General features: G+C 38.9%; 1 protein-coding gene across 3 annotated transcripts in view; it reads left to right on the plus strand.

Moving 5' to 3' along the window:
* The window catches only part of PARD3B (par-3 family cell polarity regulator beta), a 917,882-nt gene that overhangs the window by 401,827 nt on the left and 495,485 nt on the right, over positions 1–20,570 (plus strand). For all 3 annotated transcript variants that reach the window (XM_059702879.1, XM_059702877.1, XM_059702878.1), the window contains exon 4: positions 5,692–5,801. In XM_059702879.1, coding sequence (XP_059558862.1) covers positions 5,692–5,801 — 110 coding nt within the window. The remainder of the gene's footprint in view (positions 1–5,691; positions 5,802–20,570) is intronic.

Here is a 20,570-nt window from a genome sequence, read left to right on the forward strand (position 1 = left end):
CCTTCCTCGTTTCTTTTCCTGGGTTTACCTCATGTTTGTCTCCACCCACTTACCCTGGGTGCCAACATGATTTCCAGTATGAGCTTCATCTTCATGAATGGACATTGGAGACTCTGGAGCTGATTTCTTGTATATATCGAGATATCTTAGATTAAAAGCAAATTGTCCTAACCTTCAGTGGGCTAAAGCCAAGTTCATTGTTTCTTCTGAAACAAATCATAATACTTGCTAAACACTTTCCTATTGCTCACTCTTCCCCAAGCAAGAGATTACAAGAATGGTTTTAGGTTTTGGCTTATGCCCCTTCTCATTTCCTTTGTGTGTGTAGTCATTGCTGATTTCTCCTACATTCTCTTCTAGTTCACTATTGCATCTCTGCCTGTGACTTCCGGGTCCCCATTCCTTTCCTCCCAGTGCTTTTCCAGCCTTGCTTTGCTTGAGGCCTCTTGCTTCTTACAGATGCCTTGTCAGCACATTAACTGGGACCCTCCTAGAGCCTCCAGGTATCAGTCATCCTAGACTCAGTGAAATAGCCCCGATATTGATGTTATGCTGGCCTTCCAATGTTGCTCAGGAAAATAATTATCTACCTTTAAATAAATCTCTGCTCTTACGCACCATGCAACTCAGAACATGTGCCTCTGTGATGTTTGATAGGAGGCTCATGTTTAAAGCCGTTGTTTGTTTTCTCTGCGGCATCACAGGGATGATTCTTCTGGACCTTGGCAGTCTGTGTGACTGCCTGTCTTTCTGAGACATCTTTCCAAACGCCCAATACAGGATTTCATGTATAACACATCGCCTGTCATTTCAGCCAACTCCATCGCAAGCATCCTCTAAATGTAGAATAATCATTGAGGTGTGTGTGTGTGTGTGTGTGTGTGTGTGTGTGTGTGTGTGTGTGTGTGAGAGAGAGAGAGAGAGAGAGAGAGAGAGAGAGAGAGAGAGAGAGAGTCTTTATAGCGAAGAGACAGAAACTTGTATTTATATAGATAACTTACATTTGTGTTGGCCTTTCTATCTTGTGTGATTCACTGATGTACCAATTTGAACCTTTTAACTAGTTGCTGTCTCTTTCAAATTTCTTTTCCTCAAAATGGATTAGGTGATCTTCCTATGGGGTCCCTTAATTTCATTTGTAGGGGACATTGGAAAAGTAACTGTACCCCCTTTGATTCTAATTTTACTATCATTAAAATGGTGACGGCTTCAGAACTAGAAAATGGGCCGTCATTGATAGACACCTGGGAACTGAGGCTAATGCTAGCGGCTCTAGGCCTGGGAGACCCTGATGGATGTAGCCATCTCCTTAAAGGGAAGAACATGAGAGTGTGAGTAAATTTCTCCTGAGTGTAACCGAAGTCCAGAATACACATGAGCACTGCTCCAAAAAGAACGGAACTTCTGCGATGAGGGAAGACCCTATTTGTAGGGGCAAAGTCGCCAGCCTTACACTCCTAATCAGGAACTCCTGTGTTTGGAGGGACACGGCTTCTCTTTGGCTTTTATTAACTTTCTGTGCGTCTGGATAAATAAAATGGGACTGGATCCAGTCTATAGTGTGTGTGTTCATTGGTTCAGGTTCAATAAACCATACACCAACTCCCAGAACACTGCACTTGCTAAATGTACTAAATGTTCTCTGTCCTCACATCTCCTTTTTGTTGTTGTTGTTAACCCTCACCGAGGATATTTTTTCCATTGATTTTTAGAGAGAGTAGAAGGGAAGGTGAAAAGAGAGAGAGAAACACTGATGTGAGAAAGACACATCAATTAGTTGCCTTTCACACGCACTTTGACTGGGGCTGAGGATCAAACCTGCAACCCAGGTACGTGCCCTTGACTGGGAACCAAACCTCCCGAGACCCTTGGGTGCGCAGGGTGGACACTGTAACCACTGAGCACACTGGCCAGGGCCCCACATCTCTTTCTGTAAAAGATAACCTAGAGTAAGCACCATGACTACTCATCTTATCATCTCCCTCTCTTAGTGGAGTTCCTATATGAGGCCTCAAAAGTTAACTGTGTGGGAAAATATAATGCAGTTGTCTGTATAGGACTTCGTGCTTTAAAGTGCATAACATTTCTTACTTTACGTGGGTTTTACAGCCACTGGCTTTTAAACTATGAATGTGAGCAATACCGCTATTCTCTTGAGCTGAAGTGAGGACTTTTGTCTCTAAAATCTAAGAGTCTTTTCTCAATTAACTGAAAAATACCAATGAACAGTCTATTTTCTTTTTCCATGTTTGAAGTATCTTCCCACACCATCATTTTTTTTTCTTAAAAGCTTTGATTTCTATAATAAGGCTATACCCGGTTAAGCAAAGAATTCTGTTCTATTTTAATTTGCGTATTATTCCATGAAAATTACCTTGACTTCCAGGTTCAGCTTTTTGAACAGATAACACTGTTCACAACAATAGCAAGTACCATTCCTCCTTTTTATTGGGGAAGGGGGATTTCCTGTGTGGAAATTACATACTAGGCCGTGTATATCCACCTCCCATGAAATCTGTGGTGTTTGGTTATTACCAGGTTTTAAATGAGGAGATTGTGTCACTGAGCCGCTCATTGTCAAAGAGCCACCAGAGGTGAAGCTCAGTCTATTTGACCCCCAAACCCGCGGTCCTCTCCATTGAACAACACGTGCTAGTTCTTAGTGCTGGTTTCTAATCTTACTGATAGGTTATAAGCTCCTTCATTGCAGGGGTTAAGTAATTTCCTCCTCCTCCCCCAGGAGGTCCCATAAAACCAGATTAGTGGTTTTCTTCTTAATTTAGTTAGCCTTGCTTGTGAGGTGTGCCATTTTCTCTATTACACATGCCCAAGGACTGGCCCAAATCATCGTCAGCACTTCAAATTACACGCCTCTGTTCTGTATTTTCTTTGTCTTTAAGTCAGAAACTTAGTCTGGTCCTGACAACCACCTTCAAATGGGGCTTGGGCCATTTAAAAAATGTTTTAAACAGCCCAAACAAGGGCTGTTTAAAACTCCCTGCGATAGCAGCTCGTATTTAAAGATGCTCATTGTTAATTCTAATATGAAATGATTTGTATGTGTTATTAACACGTTAAGACAGCAAACGAAAAGATGAGAAGGCAACTCAATAGGAGACAGTGATGTGTGGAATGCAGAAAAAGTAGAGAAGAAAAAAACTTATTCCTGATGAGTTGCATGTTTAAGAAAGACCTAACCATCTCACACTTGTTTATGTCCCGAATGGTTGGGACCCTGACATTGAGCGTGGCTGTCTTCTTTCGGGGAGATACACTATAATACTGCTACGTACTGATGGAATACCGAGGCCGAACTACATGTTGTTATAAAATTGTCTTCAATGATAACACTTTGTTATTAAAACAGCCAGTATTGACAAATAGTGAGGAGTCTTAGTCGGGTCCTTAGAATTAAAGGAAAGCTATCTGGCATGGCTTCTTTTAAGAAAAGTATACTTCTCATCCAAGAAAAATAACAGGTCTGTTTTCATGGGCACACACACACTCTCACACACGCACAGATATTATGTACATATTCATATACTAGAGGCCCAGTGCCCAAAATTCGTGCACGGGTAGGTTCCCTAGGCCTGGCCGGCGATCAGGGCCGATCTGTGGGGTGACCAGCAGGGCGATCAGGGGTGCCCTGCTGGCACCCACCTTGGCTGGCCTGGCGTCGCCCACTCGCTGGCTTGTCCCCCGCCGCCAGTGCTGGTTGCCTCCCTCTGTGGGGTGATTGGCAAGGTGATTGGGGGGACGGGGGAGACCCGCTGGCACCTGCCTTAGGCTGGCCTGGGGCCTGCAGGCTGGGGTCAGCTCCTGCATTGAGCGCTTGCCCCCTGGTGGTCAGTGCATGTCATAGTGACTGGTCGTTTTGTTCTTTGGTCAATTTGCATATTAGGCTTTTATTATATAGGCTATGTATATGACTCAGCTGAAAACACAACATAACTAAAATTGTCATTCCCTCACATTTTTGTTTCTTTGCCTCTAAAACAATTTCTTTTTTGACCTCAGTATATCATAGTGGTTTTACCTGCTTTTTGTCTGTTTGTTATATCTTGTTTATTTGTTTTTCTCCAATTTGACGTGCAGTGTACCGGTCTGTTTTAAATGCTTGAAAACAAGCATTTGCCTCATTTTCTTCTTTGTTTTAAAGATAGCGGGTTACTTCTGAGGGTATCACATTTAGACTGACTTATTCACTTCAAGTTCATGGTAATCCAGGACTTCCCCTGAGAAGCAGGCAGCCTTCCGCTTTCCTGAAGGAGGGCACATACAGTGGTGCAGGACTGGGACTCTGAGGTCTTCAGAGTTGATGGTACTTTGTATTACTTCTACTTTTCTTGTTTTTAACTGTTTCATTCGAGAACACAGGTGCTATTGCTGTGATACTTGCTTGAGAAAAATTTTAGGTGGAGATAGAGAAGGTGAGGAATAATGTAGTCAACTGTCTATTAATTAGAAATAAATAATCGAATGTGAACTTGGACTTGATAATGCCTTTTGATATGGTGTTTCATCCTAAGTAGCATGATAATTTCTTACTATAAAATAAGTTATTTTATTAAAAAGCAACTTTTTTTTCTAAACAAGGATGAAAGTATTGGCAAGTCTAGGTTTCATACACAGAATAAGAATGTTGGAACACATCGAAAAATCTGATTTATAAATAGTTCCAAATAGATTTATTTATTATTACTGTGCCATAAAAAATGAAGTATGGAAAATTTTTATTTTAAACTGCAATAGCTTGAAAGAGTTGGGAGATTAGTTTCAGAATATTGATTAACAGGGAATTGCATTTCTACTGTTTTCCACTTTTTTTTCCCAAAAGTACACAAATAAAAAGTTAATTTTTATATGAGAGCAATTTTAAACCACAAATGGATTTTTTTTTTGAGAGTTTCCTCTATCGTGGCCAATTTTGTATGAAACAAATTATTTTAGGCCTAATTGTAAGCAGAATAGTTAGGCCGCTAGCTCTGCTAAGGTTGAATTTCATTTGAACTTTCTAATAGTATGATCTCTCTTTTCAGAATTTAATAACTGACTCAAATATTTAATAGTGGGAGCTTTCATTAAATTAAAAAGAAATCAGGATATATTTTTAGAAGATGTAACTTATTTTCCTTATCAGTTTCATCTACTTTAGGAGAAAGGAAGAGAATGGAACCGATCTCTTTGTGTACTTAAATAGACATTAATGCTGTAACCCCAGAAAATAATTTATTTCTATATATGTCATCATTCAGAAGATTTGGGAAGCCCAGAATGGCAGCAAGAACTATACTTCTAGCTCTACTGAATAGCAAATTGCACTGACTGTGTGAACCCCTCTACTGGGCTACTGGATAATCATTCTTTTCAATACCCAAATAGGTTTTCTAGGTTGGTGTTAGATTGCATACAGTCAATGTTGCATTGCCTAACAGCTCTGGCTTAAGTACAATGACTTGTTTTGAAATGCAAGTGGGGAAAGATGAGGGTTGAAGGATTGCATTTCCGTGTGTCATTCTATGAATAAATGACAAAAGATCATTAAATGGATTAATTTACAAGCATTCTTGAGAAACAGAATGTTTTTACATAAAAGCATGTTGTAAACCTTTTTAATTAAATTGCATTGTACCGTGCACTCTCTTCCCCCCAGGGTTCTCTTGACCTTTCACCTCTTATTTTGTCCTCCAGGCACTCCACTGCTGGTGAGGAGAAGCAGTGACCCAGCGCCAGGCCCACCTGCTGATGCCCAGCCAACTGCTTCACACCCCAGTGGCCAGAGTCTGAAACCTGCTATTCCAGTAGGTATCCTGCCTTTTGCATTTCTAAGGAAAGATCAAAGTGCCTTATCCATAGATAGATTTGCAGTCTTAAGTCAGTTGACAATTAGAGATCTTTTGATAAGACATATGGTATTAGTTATAATAGTAGCTGGTATGATCTATTAAGAGTATATAGTTATAAGGATAGCATTTGTTTATAAAGCACTAATTATGTGCCCAGTAGTGTTTTAAGTGCATTACATTAAGTGCTGTGAGCCAGGGTATTAAAGGAGGAACACGTTTTTGTCTTCATTTTACTGATGCTGAAGTTGGAGGCAGAGGAAGGTTTAGTGAGTTGTCTGAGGTCACAGCTAGCAAGTGGCAGAGCCAAGCCTTTAACCCAGGTGGCTTGGCTCCAGAGTCCATGCTCTTGCACAGTGCACTATGCTGTTGACTCCCATCCTCCTCCTGCTTCGTAAAGCCCAAGGATGCAGCTGGTATGGTCAGCGTGTCAGTGAAATGCTTCTGAAATCGTAACATGGTAAGTGGTGATACAGTTTCAAGATAACGAATATTATGGGTATATGGTGCCAGTACTGGGTTTCTAGAACTCAACAGTGAAATTAAAAAAAAATAAAATGCCATGCCCAAAGTGCTTATAACCAGATATACCTGTATGCTATACCTATAAAATGATAGGTTAAATGAAGACTAGTTTCCTAAAGAAATAAAGCCCTTCTTCCACTTGGGACTGTGGTATCTTTCTGCTAAATCCCGAGCTGTTTTGAAGAGTTGTGATTGTGGTTTGTCCTTTGCAATGGCCTGAGAGTTAGATTCTGGTTAACGGCAACATATCATTGCAATAAGTGGTCTTCAGTATGTCACCATATTAAAAAGACTCCGAGAAACGAGCCTCTTCCCCATTTTAAGTCTCACTGTCTATAACACCTTAAGAAAAAGGCAATGTTTTCAGGGATATAAGGGTGCTGAATGAGCTAAATGGATTCTCCCAGGTTTGTATAAAATTTTCTTATTAAGAACCTGTGTGATTGTGTTTGAGGGAGGTGTCAGTATATCGAATCATTGGCAGTTACTAATAGGTTAGTGGCAATATTTTAGCATATTTTTTTCTGTGAACAAGGAAGCAAATATCCTGGAAGTATTTTTAGATGTAATATTTTTTACTCTCCATCCTTTTAAGGAAATATATTTAATGGAAATTACGTTAATGAATATTATATGTGTGCACTCTACTGCAAAGATGAGTGTAAATGGAACCAGTATGTGGTATGATGTGTGTCCGTGTGTGTTTGTATGTGTACATTTAACACACACGAACTGGATTGGAGGGGAAAAGAACTATATAAATGAGATAATAATTCTATCAAAGAGAAAAACTGCAATTTACTGCTGATTTTTGCAGTGTCAGAATACTTTAAAATGAGAGTGTATCTGACTGTGTTACCATCATTTACATGCGGAATGTCACCAATCTGTTCCATGTTTCTATTAGTATGTATCCTTACCAAAATATGATACCAGTGATGTCTAAGTGGAGTAGTTGGAGTAAGAGATATATTGTTACTAATAAAGATGCAAGTCCTGATTCCAGAAGAAATGCTAACACCCCAAATGCTCTTACCTAACAATATGCAGGTTATCAAACATGGGCCGAGGCCCCATGTACCAAGAGTAAGAGGAACACGCCTATTTCCTCCTTTGCTCACAGTGCTCCCTGCGGATGATGAAGTATAAACTTGAGACCCAAAGAATGGTCCTTGCCTGCCCACAGGACAGTGGCACGGCCCAGGCTTTTCTAGCTTCAGTTGTGAAATACTCTCCATGCAGTTTAAGCATTAATGGCCTAATGTGCAGGCATCGTCCCGTCCCTTTCTAATCTCTTTATTTCTAGTTTGAAGTACATGGGGGGTGCTCAGTGTGCATGTGTTGTATTTAGGAATGCAAGACACATCTTAATCTGGGAAAAGTCTCAGAAGTTCTTAGCAATTACCCGGCTTTTCTAATTCAACCATTCTTTCTGCTCTCCAAGGGAATGCACCGGGTAAAGGTTTACCTGCTCCAGGGTCTGGTTCACAGACAGTTTAACTGCCCTAGTGTGTAGGGTAGGCAAAATCAGTATGTGAAGACATCTGGGTGCATCTATTTTTACCTAGAGGAAAAATATGTGTGTGCCTGTGTGTATTTTTAAAAATATATTTTTATTGATTTCAGAGAGGAAGGGAGAGGGATTGAGAGAGAGAAACATCAGTGATGAGAGAGAATCACTGATTGGTTGCCTTCTGCACGCCCCACGCTGGGGATCGAGCCAGAAACCCAGGCATGTGCCCTGACCTGGAATTGAACCTTGACTTCCTCGTTCGTAGGTCAACACTCAACCACTGAGCCACGCCAGCAGGGCTGCATGTGTGTATTATAGCTCTGTTTTATTCCGGCCTATCCAAACTTATGGATTACTTAAAACTGTGTCATCCAAACGCATAGCCACTGGTACGTGGGGCTATTGAGCACCAAACATGTGCGTTAAGTGTACTATGCATTCTGGATTTCAAAGATTGCAATATGAAAACTCAGGTGAAATATCTCATTAAAATGTTCATATCGACTACATGTTGAAATGATACTATGGTTGGATATATTGGGTTGAATAAAATATATTACAAAATTATTTTCACCTATCAATGTTTTTTAAAGAAAATTTCTACTAGAAGTTTTAAAGTTGCATGTGTGGATCACAGCCCACTTATAGTGGACAGAGCAGATTGGATATTGCATTAATGAAATGGTTGGAGCCCCTTGGGAGGAGTTATTTGAGTTACACATCATCTCTGGTGGTAGCCGTGTGATTAGGTTTGCCTGGGGCAGGCCTAGTCCATGCCTGTTGTTCTGGCATAATTATTAACAGTGTCCCCACTAACTCTCCGAGGTGCTCATGTGTGGATGATAAATGATGTGGCGCCCTACACTGTAGCCCTATAGTCACTTTCATTGTTTGCTCAGCGATAAAAGGAGTGGTGTTTCAAGGAAGCCCTGGGCACAAAACCACAGCTCTCACCTCGGAGTACACTGCAGAGAGAGCTCTTTGTAGCAAGGCCCTGAGCCCAGGGAGTATGGTGTGGAGCCTGCAGATTCTTTCCCGCCTCTCAGATTCCAGAATTCTACTCATTGCTTCCCCCGCAACTTCAGCGACACCACCCTTGATTCCTGTGATTTGATAAGTGGTGATGAATATGGGGAGTGTGTGATAATGTACTCATGCAGCAACTAATATGAAAACTAATTGCCTAAAAAGCTCTCTTCAATTGCATTGCATCTCAATATCCAAAGGAAAAAAAAAACAATCAAAATTTCCATCTCTTAAACAGAATGTTCACATGTAAGCAATTCACAGATGGCAGAGCCCCAAGTGGGTTATGTTCAATCATCCCCAAGAAATGAAACTTACTCATAACCCAGAGCATGAGAAGCTGTAAGAATGAGTAGTTGACACATTTGATTATGTTGAATTATTGCCTTTAAAGCCACAGTTGATGACTGTTATTTTTAGTTGCGCTTCATTATTCTTACTATAGAGGGAAGAGTTTTCGTTGATGCCCAGAGATGTGTTTTTGAAAAGTTGGAAAAGTTGCACTTCTTTTCTAGCTGGTTAAATTATTACAAATTGCTTATTTAAGATGTGTATCCTCAGACAAGTTGGAATTTTAAAAAGGATTTAAATTCGAAATATCACATTCTCTGCAAGCTTCAAAGTCTTTGAATAATGAAAAGCCACCAAACTTCATTGTTTCTTAGAGTACAGGCCGGTACACAACATGAAATTTTGTTTCCTCTTTTCATAGACCTTTTTTCATATCCAGTTAATCAGAGTAGCATAATTATTAATGTGCAATTAGTAATGACTGTGTTTCTTTCAAGGCAATAGAAAATCTAATTCCACTGACTGTTTTTGAATTAAAGAGAGCGAATCCAGGGGGCAAGATATTGCAGTGAGAATCCGCTTCTGGGGACGCCTTACCTTCTTAAGGCCTTGATTGCAACCTGGTGTTCTTGGCTGAAGGGCATGCCATAAAACCAGGTTCTTGAAATTGATGTTCCTGAATTTGCGGATGGAAGAGAACTCTAAAACAGATGTGATTTTTTTTTTTAATATCCGGTTAACTACTATGGTTGTTTTGTGTTTTAATGACTGTTTATAGTTTCACATTTAACCCCTAAAGCAAAAAGATCCTGCAGGGGAGTAAATTAAAAAGTGGATTCCTGAACACTATAAGGCTGTGCCTGTTCTCAGAGAGTAAACACCTTTGTTTGTTCTAAAACCGTTACTTATATTGCATCGCCAAAATCAGTTAGGAAAATACTGGTGTATCTTTTAAAAGTTCATATCTATAATAAATACATTTTATATTTAAATGGCAGCCTTTGAGGCTGCTAAACTAGAATTCGTGAATGGGTTCGTCCGAAGTTTTATACCATGGAGGGGTGGGAGGGCATGGGAGGGAGTATATTTAACGAAGGAGACTCTATCACTGCTATCAAATTTTACAAGGAAAACAAGATCAAAAACTTATTTAGGGGTTGGTTTGGGATGAAATCATACGGGAAAGACACCATTTCTCAACGTATGAGGAATGTTAGAGATTAAGAAGTAAGGTAGAAATTGCCACCTCACCCAAATATCTATTAAGTAATTAAGGTAATTTCATCTTTTCTATCCAATGCATAGTATGTAAATTCAAGATGTTAAGATGAATAGATGTTTGTGAATTGCTGCATTGAGAAGCCAAAAATAACTCTTCAGTCAGTAGCAACATCACGCTTAGCAACAGTGAGACAAGATAGAGGGCACAGCCTGGTGGTGGGAAGGCAGTGGGAGGCATGTTTCCAGTGGCCCTACTTGTGCACCGAGGGTGAGAAGTGAATGTACAATCTTGTTTTCTTTGGAATTTTGGGTATTTTATCAGCAAAGAGAGTGCAAGGTGCTTCTAGTGGGTGAAAATACTTCCAGCGAATAGAAGCATTATTTTTGTGTCAGACATGTAACTGATTTGAGAAATCACCCCTTGTATGTTACATATATTGAAATTATAATCAACACTATTCCTGGTTTAAGTGTTTGCAAATCCATGAAAGAAATAATCGAGAAATTACAGAGAAATTGAAATAGCTTGGCTTTTAGGATTAAAATCTTTGAATTGCCACTAATTTGTCAGAGGATTTGTGGTTGTGGGCTGCTGACTGTCAAAATCCAACATAGAAACTTCACTAAAATTCTGAGTAACCAATGCATATATGTCTAGCCGTTAGATATACAATTAAGTGGCAGTAGACACACTGGAACAAAACAGTTGTAGAAACCAGTGTAGATTGGAAGGGAGGCTCTATCCATTGTCTTCCAAGGCAGAGAAATGGGTCCTGTAGGGCACCGGGGAGGGAGCAGTAGCCTGTACCACGGAATGGCATTATTACAGACACTGAAGCCTACAGAGGTTTCTCCTTTTCCCCTCCTGACACGGTGATTTAATAACAGACCTGGTGTTTGTGACTCCAGCTGTTCGCGCCGGGTGCTGATAAGACCAGAGCGTGGAGACACATGGCGACATGGTTTTCATATGGCTTTGTTTTTAGGAGATAAAACTGCCATCCAATATTTCACGGGGCCAAATGTTTACTTAGTTTGGCAAGTTTAGACAACTTAATTTCTGAAGCACTTGTATGTATAAGACTCAAGTTTAAGTCCAGAAGCCTGATTTATTCTGCAGCAGAGATTTTCATCAAATCTTATAGACGTCGATGAATCCAATTTGGATTGTCTGGAGGTCTGCACCGTGACTAATCAAAGGACCTGGGGAACGTGACCCCCCGCGCAGGTGTGTGCTCCCATCATTCTTCGCGGGTCTGGTCCAGAACTGAAAGTCTAAGGAAGGTTCACTGTGCAGAGGTCAGTTCCAGAAATTAAAAAGCTCACCGTGGCATGTTGCCTTTTGTTGTTGAGATTGATCTGCACAGAATGAAAACTGAATGGGCTTTGCTTTCATGTCAACAGTAATTGATTAAATCCTTAGATGTTCAAGGCTCTGCTCTGTGCCATCTGGACTGCATACGACATGGGCCCTGTCCTCAGGACACGTACCACCTAGTCACGAAGGCCAGATCTCTAGCAGTTAGGCCACCCTCGCAACCTGCAGGAGAGGATCAGATGATCACGGCATGCACTTTCAACCATCAAAATTAGTGTCCTTTGCCTTTATTCTGAACTCTGCTCAGCCTCCTGAGCCCCACAAGGGAATTGCCATGCGTGGTATCTGTTTGTTCTCACCTCACGCAAATATAAGTTCCTGTTTACATGTCTGTTACAAGACCTAATTCCTCAGAGATATGAGCCAGTGTATTCATTTTTATATTCAAGCCCCAGGCACAGTGCCTGACATATACATGTAGGATTAGAGGATTACAACTTTTATTTTTGAGATGGGCAAAAATGAATGAAATTCAACAACTTTTAACTCATTTTGTAAAGGTGTGTATATTTGTGTGTATGTATAGTATGTGTGTGTGTATGAATTAGAATGTAAAAGTTGTGAAATAAACTGTTTAATATAGTGTTTTGCACCTTAAGTAGCTTTTTAGTCTGGAATTTTCTGTTTTAGGACAATTTTACCTGTGTTGTCAAGGGGAGAGAAATGTTTAAACACAAACTCTTTACTTAGAATTAAAATGTTGGTTGATAGCTGAGGTCATCTTCTTACGGTTCTAGTAATGACCATCATAAAAATTGGTTCTGAGAAAGAATAAACATTATAGGAAAAGACAAACCTTGATAATTCTAGAGATTAGCCACTATAAAAGCTGATTTTGTTAGTGCCCATGATATGTGAACAAAGAATAGAAATTAATATGTATGCAATAGAGTCAGTTATCTGAGTTTGTCAACCAAAATATGAGTTCTAGATTCAAAGTACTAGTAATCTTGATAGTTACAGCTTTGTAATTTTATAATAATTGTGTTTAAAAATTTAGGAAATTCTTGAGTAGACTAGAAATTTGTGAACAAGATACATCTATGCCCATAAAAATAAAGATTATATCCTAAATTTTTCCTCATATTCCATTTTTATTAAAAACTTCCTCTGTTGTCAAGTGATATGGAAGAAAATAAAAATCCTGGTATTGTGAATTAATTCAAAATTATGGGGACATTTATAAGACATTTCTTAACAAAACACTTCTCATGATAGTGGTTTGGGCAAATGAATTTGACAGCATTGTTTGAAATTTGGCAAATATGATGTTTAAAGTAGCTTTATTGTGAAGGTCAAGATCCCATGTCCTGATTGCCTCCACAACTCTGTGACCCTCAGCAAATGATTTAAATCATGGGGGATTTCCTCAGAAATCCTGTGTAACTGAAAGAAAATAACAAACAAATTCTACGTGAACTCCTGTTGTTCTTAGGGTCTCAAACACCAAAACTAGCAACTTCAGGGTTCCAGATGTGAATTACTGACTTGGTTGGTATGAATTCAACATTGAATTTCCTTTTCATATTCAATATTTATGTGTTTATGGAATGAGGTTATAGTTCTAGCCAAAACACCAAAATGTACTTATTGCTCAAGGTAATCAATATATATATATATATTTAAGGCCACAAATACACAAAGGCAGCACCATAAAAACATACATACATGTGCACACGAAAATTCTTTGGAGGAGAGCACTGCTTAAATCTGAGGGTGGACATGTGGTAGGTCCTGTTACTTTCACGTGAAAGCTCACGGATGTGGACTATGTCCTCCGTATGTTCTGATTTTCCGCGTGCTCCTTCCTCCTGTGTTGTGGATGCCTACTGACTATGGTTGCAAAGGGTTAATGAGTGTTCACCTTGAGCAGAAGCAAGACAGTCCCTACTGAGGGGACAAGAGAAACTGTTTTTTCCTGGGGCATGGTGGGATTCTTAGAAATCTCTTCTGATGGGGGATGTTTTTTCCTCTCAAACATGAATTCTTCTGAAGTGCAAGTTTCATTTCGGTGTTTTCCTTTCAAAATCTAGTCACAGAATGACATGGTGCAGACATTTAAAGGACTCGTCTCTCTCTCCGGAGGGGTGGCCGCTTTCCTAATAGCTCTGTGCTTGGAAATGCAATTCTGATTTAGATGAATCACATTTTAAAAAGCAGCTACTGTGTGTGTTTTACGCTTGTGGAAACAGCTAGCGTCCTGGTAAGCAGTGTGGGAGCTTGTCACACTACACAGCTTTTGATGTCTGATGAGATGATCACAGGGACATCTGGAGTGAGTTAGTTTTGAAGTTGCTGGTGTGAAGCACAGAGAAGCCAGAGCCTTCTGACAGACCTGAACCAGTAAAAACATCGTCACTTTTAGCAAATCTTTTTAACTGGCAACTGGCAGGCGATTTTCAGACTGACACAGTCCCGGCTTTTTCCAGTCTGCTCTCCCCACTACACTCCCCGTCCTTCCAGCAAAGAATGGGCGAGTGGCATTCATTGCAAAAAATCATAAAGGATCACCCTCCTCTAAAAGGTGCAGGTAGATTCTTAAACATCAGAAGTCAAACGCAATAAACTTGCTCAAAGAAATTGTATTGTTTCCTTTTCTCTGCCTCTAATTTCAATCACTGTGTCAATCACCCATCCTCCTTACATTTTCACTTTTAAATAAATATGTTTGACACTTAGCTATGTTCTGTGACTATCCAAAGATAAACAAATAGGCATAAAATACAGGATCTACTAGGATAAGGTTATTCCTTATTGTTTTGTGAGTAAAATTATTATATACCTATAAATATCTGTCTTGAAACATCTGACCATGATCCATACAACCAGGATACCTTTTAAATTTATTGGTTTGGCTTTTTTTAAAATCTTTGGTTATCATGGTAATAAACATAATATTTACCACTGTAATAACTTTTTAAGTGGAAGAATTTGTATTAGTGGCACTAAGCACGTTTATATTATTCTGCACCCATCACCCTATCCATCTCCAGAATTCTTTTTATCTTGCAAAACTGAAAGTCTCTACCATATATGCAAGGGTTTATGTTTGAGTTCTTGTCATGACTTCACAACATAACCCCAGCCTACATGTTTAGCTTCATCTCTAGCCACATCACACTAGATACACCTGCATGAAGTTTCTCACATGTCCAAGTAATGCATCTCTCTCTCTCTCTCTCTCTCTCTCTCTCTCTCTCTCTCTCTCTCTCTCTCTCTCTCTCTCTCTCTCCGTCTTTGCCCAGATGTTTATTCTGCCAGGCCAATGACAAATGTCAGTTTCCCCCCTTTTCCTAGAGAATGTCCAATTTTCTTTCAAAATTCAGTATAATGGTCTCTATGGCCTTTTTCTTCACTAATCTGCCCCTGCCCTCTCTGTTATGAGCAGAATTAACCACTTTCTGCACACTGGCATATCTTTATTATAATTATGGATACCTCTTTATCATTTCCCATATTTTATATATTTCTTACTAGACTCTGAGCTCCTTGTGGGTGGATTGAATTTCCTTCCACATGCCCACAACATAGCATCGTGCCTAAAGAACAGGGGGGCACTTATAAAAGGTTTATATAGGGAATGGAGGACATTTTCTGAGTGGATAATACCTTGTTTAACTACAAAGTAATTTAATAGCAGTTTTAATAGCATTAATCTATGTGCTAGGTAGGCCAACAATTGACCAGGTAACACGACCCAGGGTGTCACGGAGGGAGGGACTTTCTCTACTCAGTTTGCATTTCATGTCAGATGTGGACACTTTATTACGTATATTTAAACATTTTATTTTATCCCATAAAAATTTGCATGTTCAGTTTTATTAGCTCTGTGTTATGGATGAAGAAGCGAAGACTCAAACAAGTGAACTCATTTGCCCCAGATCATATAGCTACTAAGTACAAGTGCTAGAATTTTACTTCAAATAAGCCTTAATCCAAAGTATCGCCTCTTTTCCTTCTACACTCAGTCAAATGTTAGCCTTGGAAGTACCACCCTGGCATCTGTACCTTTGTCTCATGAATGCTGCCATTGCTGAAATGCTTTGGGCAGTCTTCATGTGAGACTGCCTTCCAAGCCAATCTGTGAGCCACCTCCTAAAAGAATCCATTGTATCATTTGGTAGAAATGTATTTTTTTACCCCAAATGGTATGGTTCTATATAATGCCAAAACATATATTGTAAAGATCGTCTCAAATGGCTTGACTGTTTACAAAAGTTAGATATCCCTATGAAGCAGAAATATTTTTCACCACAAAAACAAATCTAATGCAGGTATTAAAAATGCATATGGAAGAATAGATTCAGATGTGCTTAAAGCAGCAGATTTTTATAGCCATTCTTTGTTTATTCAATTGTCCAGTGGTTAAGACAACTAGATTTTACCCCTGACTCATCCACTGGCTCTTTGTCAAGTTAGGCGAGTATAATTTTGTCCTCTGTCTGGAAGAAGATTGTCTTCTGTCTTCCTCACAGTGGAATTGCAAGGTTAGTGCCTTTTATCTTGAGTGGAGCATTTAGCAGGCTGCTTAATATATGGTAATAATAGTGATAATAATTAATGTTGATAATTAAAGGTCTTTTCTAATTACCAGATCTCCAATGTGTGTTAAATATAATAAAAAGGAAATGACTTAAATTATTATGCATGCACACAAAAAAGTAGAGCTAGCCACAGCTTTTAGTTTTAGCCATCTAACTAACACCATTCATGTAAATCTAATATTTAGAACTCCTATTTTGATGATAGTTTCACTAGGGTCATGTATGAAGAACCCATGCAGGTTCTAGAAACTGGAAAGTCATTTGTTTGAGTTGAAAGACATGGTTATGTATGGAAAATCTCAAGGGACCCTTGTGATTGGAGCATGACCACATGAACTAGTGCAATGGACATTATAGTTATAGTTTACCCTCATAATACTCTCTGTGAGTTCTGTGAGAGAAAGGTACTTTTCCTAGAAGCTGGGCACCATCCCAGGAATGAGTAACAGATCTGCCTAGATGTGTCTAAAAGACTTCGGTGGAAAAGAGGAAAACAATAGCCCAGCCAGAGTAGCTCAGTTGGTTGAGCATTGCCCTGTACACCAAATGTTTGCCATTTTCATTTCCAATCAGGGCACATACCTGGGTTGCAGATTTGATCCCTGGTTGAGGCACACATGGATCGGTCTCTCTCTCTCTCTCTCTCTCTCTCTCTCTCTCTCTCTCTCTCTCTCTCTCTCTTTCCCTGAATATTCTCAGATGATGATTGAAAAAAAGGAGGAAACAACAATCATAACTAATTTCTCATGAAATTCAGCTAGGAGATTATTTGAAATCAAATTATTATGACTTCATAAGGTACTAGAATGGGGTACGGAGCTGTGAGCTATGGCAGGCAGTTGGCTAACGCGGTTAAGACCATGGACTGCCTGGTTCAAATCTGGTTCTGCCAACTGACTAGCTGGCTGATTTTTGTCAAGTATTTCCCTTCTCACTTTTCTAATCTATAAACCAGTAATAGCAACAGTGCTTACCTCATAGGGTTGTACTGAGAAATAAATGAGTGATTATTTATAAAAATTCTTACAGTGCATGGTGGATAAGTACTATATATGTTTGTTAAAAAAATATGTTTGATTTTTTCCATACATGGAGGAAAGGGTGATAGGTTAAAGTAGACCATAGTAGTAGTTCTGAGAATAATCTTTAATTTTTAAAGCTGAATTTGATGTTTCGTTTTCACTTAAGAAAGGCACTTGTCACACAGCTAGAAAACATACTGATTCCAAAAGTGAACATTAAATATATATTGAGCAGCTTTTGCTTATAGAGATCCTGGCAAGCCCATTTCATTTGAAAACAAAAGAAAACCAAAAACAAAATTAAAAAAGAACCAACCCTCTGACGACCAATTCTTAAGGCACTGTTGGAACTGCATCAAAAAATCCAGCCCTGGCTTTCCTCTCTTGCTGTGAAATGGTTCTCTTCCTTGTAAACATTTTGTTTAAATTGAAAACCTAGAAGGAAACAGGAAAGAAGGGGCTATTAAGGAGCAGGGCAATTTCAAATGGCTCAAACCTGCCATCCATCTCTTCTAGGTTTCTGGAAGGCCCTGCCTTTTGGCATTTCCCTGGTTCACTCTTCCTTCACCCTCTATCTTGACTCACCTTTCTCACTTGTCTGCAGGGCAGATGCCTTCTCACTTGTTAAGTCAAGGCTAAAACACCACCTCCCTTTTAAATCCATCCTGGAAACTCCATTCCCTGCCTTAAGTTTGGTGCCATTTCAGACATAGTGTTTAAAGTAATGTATGATATGGCATTTGTTAAGATCACGGTGAAAATATTATTGGTGGGAAACAGTGTTTAATATAGGGCCAAAATATGAGAGGTTACACACAGGACAGACACCTGGAGAACACAGGATGGGTGCCTCCCGTTTCACATGCTGGTTCCCTGACTCAGACAAGCTCTGCTGTGCTCAGAGGCTGAGCCACCTGTTTCCTCCTGGGGCCCTACTGTCCCACTTCTGAGAATGGATCATACTTATGTGTGAACACTTAACCACTTGTTTTTGTATATCTCCCTCTTTCCTCAAGAGTGGAAGTACCCTGAGGGCAGAGAATTGCTTTTCCTCTTGGTAGCCCAGCACTTAGCATATGGTAGGTAATAACAGATTGACTGACTGAATGAATGAATGAATGAAGCCCATACGGAAAGAAAGCAAACAAACAGATTCTCAGATTCTAGCAGGTTGTTTTTTTTCCTAGAGAAAATATCTGAAATGCAATATTTCAGAAAATAATAGTGTTTTAAGGGTAATATATGTTTTTGTATTTTCTTCATCCACTGCTGATGAACACATGGACTTCAGCATGAAATTTATTTATATATATTTTACATCTATATTGCAAACTAAGACAGCATAAGTAGACCTCTGAAGGTATTGTGGCATTTCTGCATTTGTAATATGGTTCAAGCTCAATCCTCCTAGTCACTTTCCAGCTTCCTTCATTTTAAACATGATGGCAGAGGTAGGGGAGAGAATTTTCTCGGAAATTATTGTAGTCATTCGATTTTAGCTTCAGGTAAGTGCTTTCTTAACAGTTTGAAAATATTTCATTTAATTATCTGCATATTTGGAAAAGTAAATATAGAACCTAAAGAGATGATCATTTAATGTCAGAATATGAGTTTTTCAGTATTTCTAAACCTCTTTTGATAAGTAGATAAATTAGAAATGAGAAGCTTTCTGCAAGTATGTTCCATTAAACATACAAATATCAGGAAAATGTTGATCTGGGACCAGATAGACATTTAATGAATATCCATGAACTACTTTCCCTGAAATAAATAGAATAAATACTCTCCGTAATGTTCCTGCTTCTACTTTTTTTTTCTTTAGGTACCTTTAGTACTTATACAAATAAATTGTGAAAACACACTATAGCCATTGCTTGTATGACTGTAGCCCACACTGGAGAAACACTGTGGACAAAAATATTTGTTCTGTTTTGATTCTACCATATGTATTGTGCCTAAAGAACAGAGGGGCACAATATTTATTGCATCATGTAACATAAAACAATTTACTTTAGAAATTTCCAAACTGATTTTTGGTTTTAAAATCCTTGAAATTTTTCAAATTGGTGGCCCTAAAATAACATGCAAAATTAAATATTTTAAAGCCATGAATCTAGGCATCAATTTCAGGATACATTTCTTCTGGCCTAATTTGGAGAAAATTTTTTTATAGTTTTAGCTCATTGCATGATTCCCAACTGATGGTATAACCTAGAGACCAATATGGACAATTAAGGCTTTGTCAAGCTCTCATAATATTTTTCTACTTTTGAGTATGTGAGTTTTGTGAGATCTTTAGCCATAATGTTGTGCTGACTCAGCAAAATGGTTCTAATGTCTCCCTTCATTTAACAAACATTGTGCCAAGTACCATGGTTTTTTCTTGCGATTAAAAAATGAATAAAACATGGGCCTCCCCCTAGAGTATTCTCATTTATATGCCTCTCTCCCTCATCCATTGAGGAGTACAGACAAATAAATGGAAATGATGATATAATATGGCAGGTGCAATGATTTTTGTATGTACAAAGAAAATATATGGAAAACTAACAAGGGAATTTGAAAATAATTCTTGAAGGGAGGAAGTTGCATGGAAATGCTGAGTCTTAAAGGATGAATAGGAGACAACCAACCAGGCCAACTCCTGGGAGAATGTATTTTAGCCAGAGAAGTACAGAAATAAAGCCAGATGTGAGAAATGGTTTTTCCGAGGAATCACAAGCACTCTGGTCTTGCTGAGGGAGTGTTGAGAGATGAGGGGCCAAATCATGAAGGATCATATAAGTCCCACATAGGACTGTGACATTTATGTTATGCAAGACCACTGAAGAGTTTTCAGCAGAGAGTTTACAAGTTTAGCTTTGCAAAATTAAAGGGTAGAGATAAGAAAATGCTTAGGAATTTGCTCTAATATGACTCAGGGCATAGGTGCAAAATCCTGAATTATATCATGATCCCTTTACAGATATAAACTCAGTGATACAGTAGTAATTACCAAGCATCCACAGCCACACTTACTTTTTGCCAGTCATTATTCTAAGTGCTTCAAATGTATTGTTCTGTCTAATCCTCCTAACAATCCTATGATAATAGGCACCATTTATATTCCCATTTTATTGATAAGGAAATGAGGCACATAGAGATTAAGTAAAGTTGAATTGCTTAGTCATAAAGCTAATAAGTGCCAGAAATATTTAGGAAATAAAA

Source organism: Myotis daubentonii, chromosome 7 (assembly GCF_963259705.1).
Source record: "Myotis daubentonii chromosome 7, mMyoDau2.1, whole genome shotgun sequence".
Lineage (NCBI taxonomy): Eukaryota > Metazoa > Chordata > Mammalia > Chiroptera > Vespertilionidae > Myotis > Myotis daubentonii.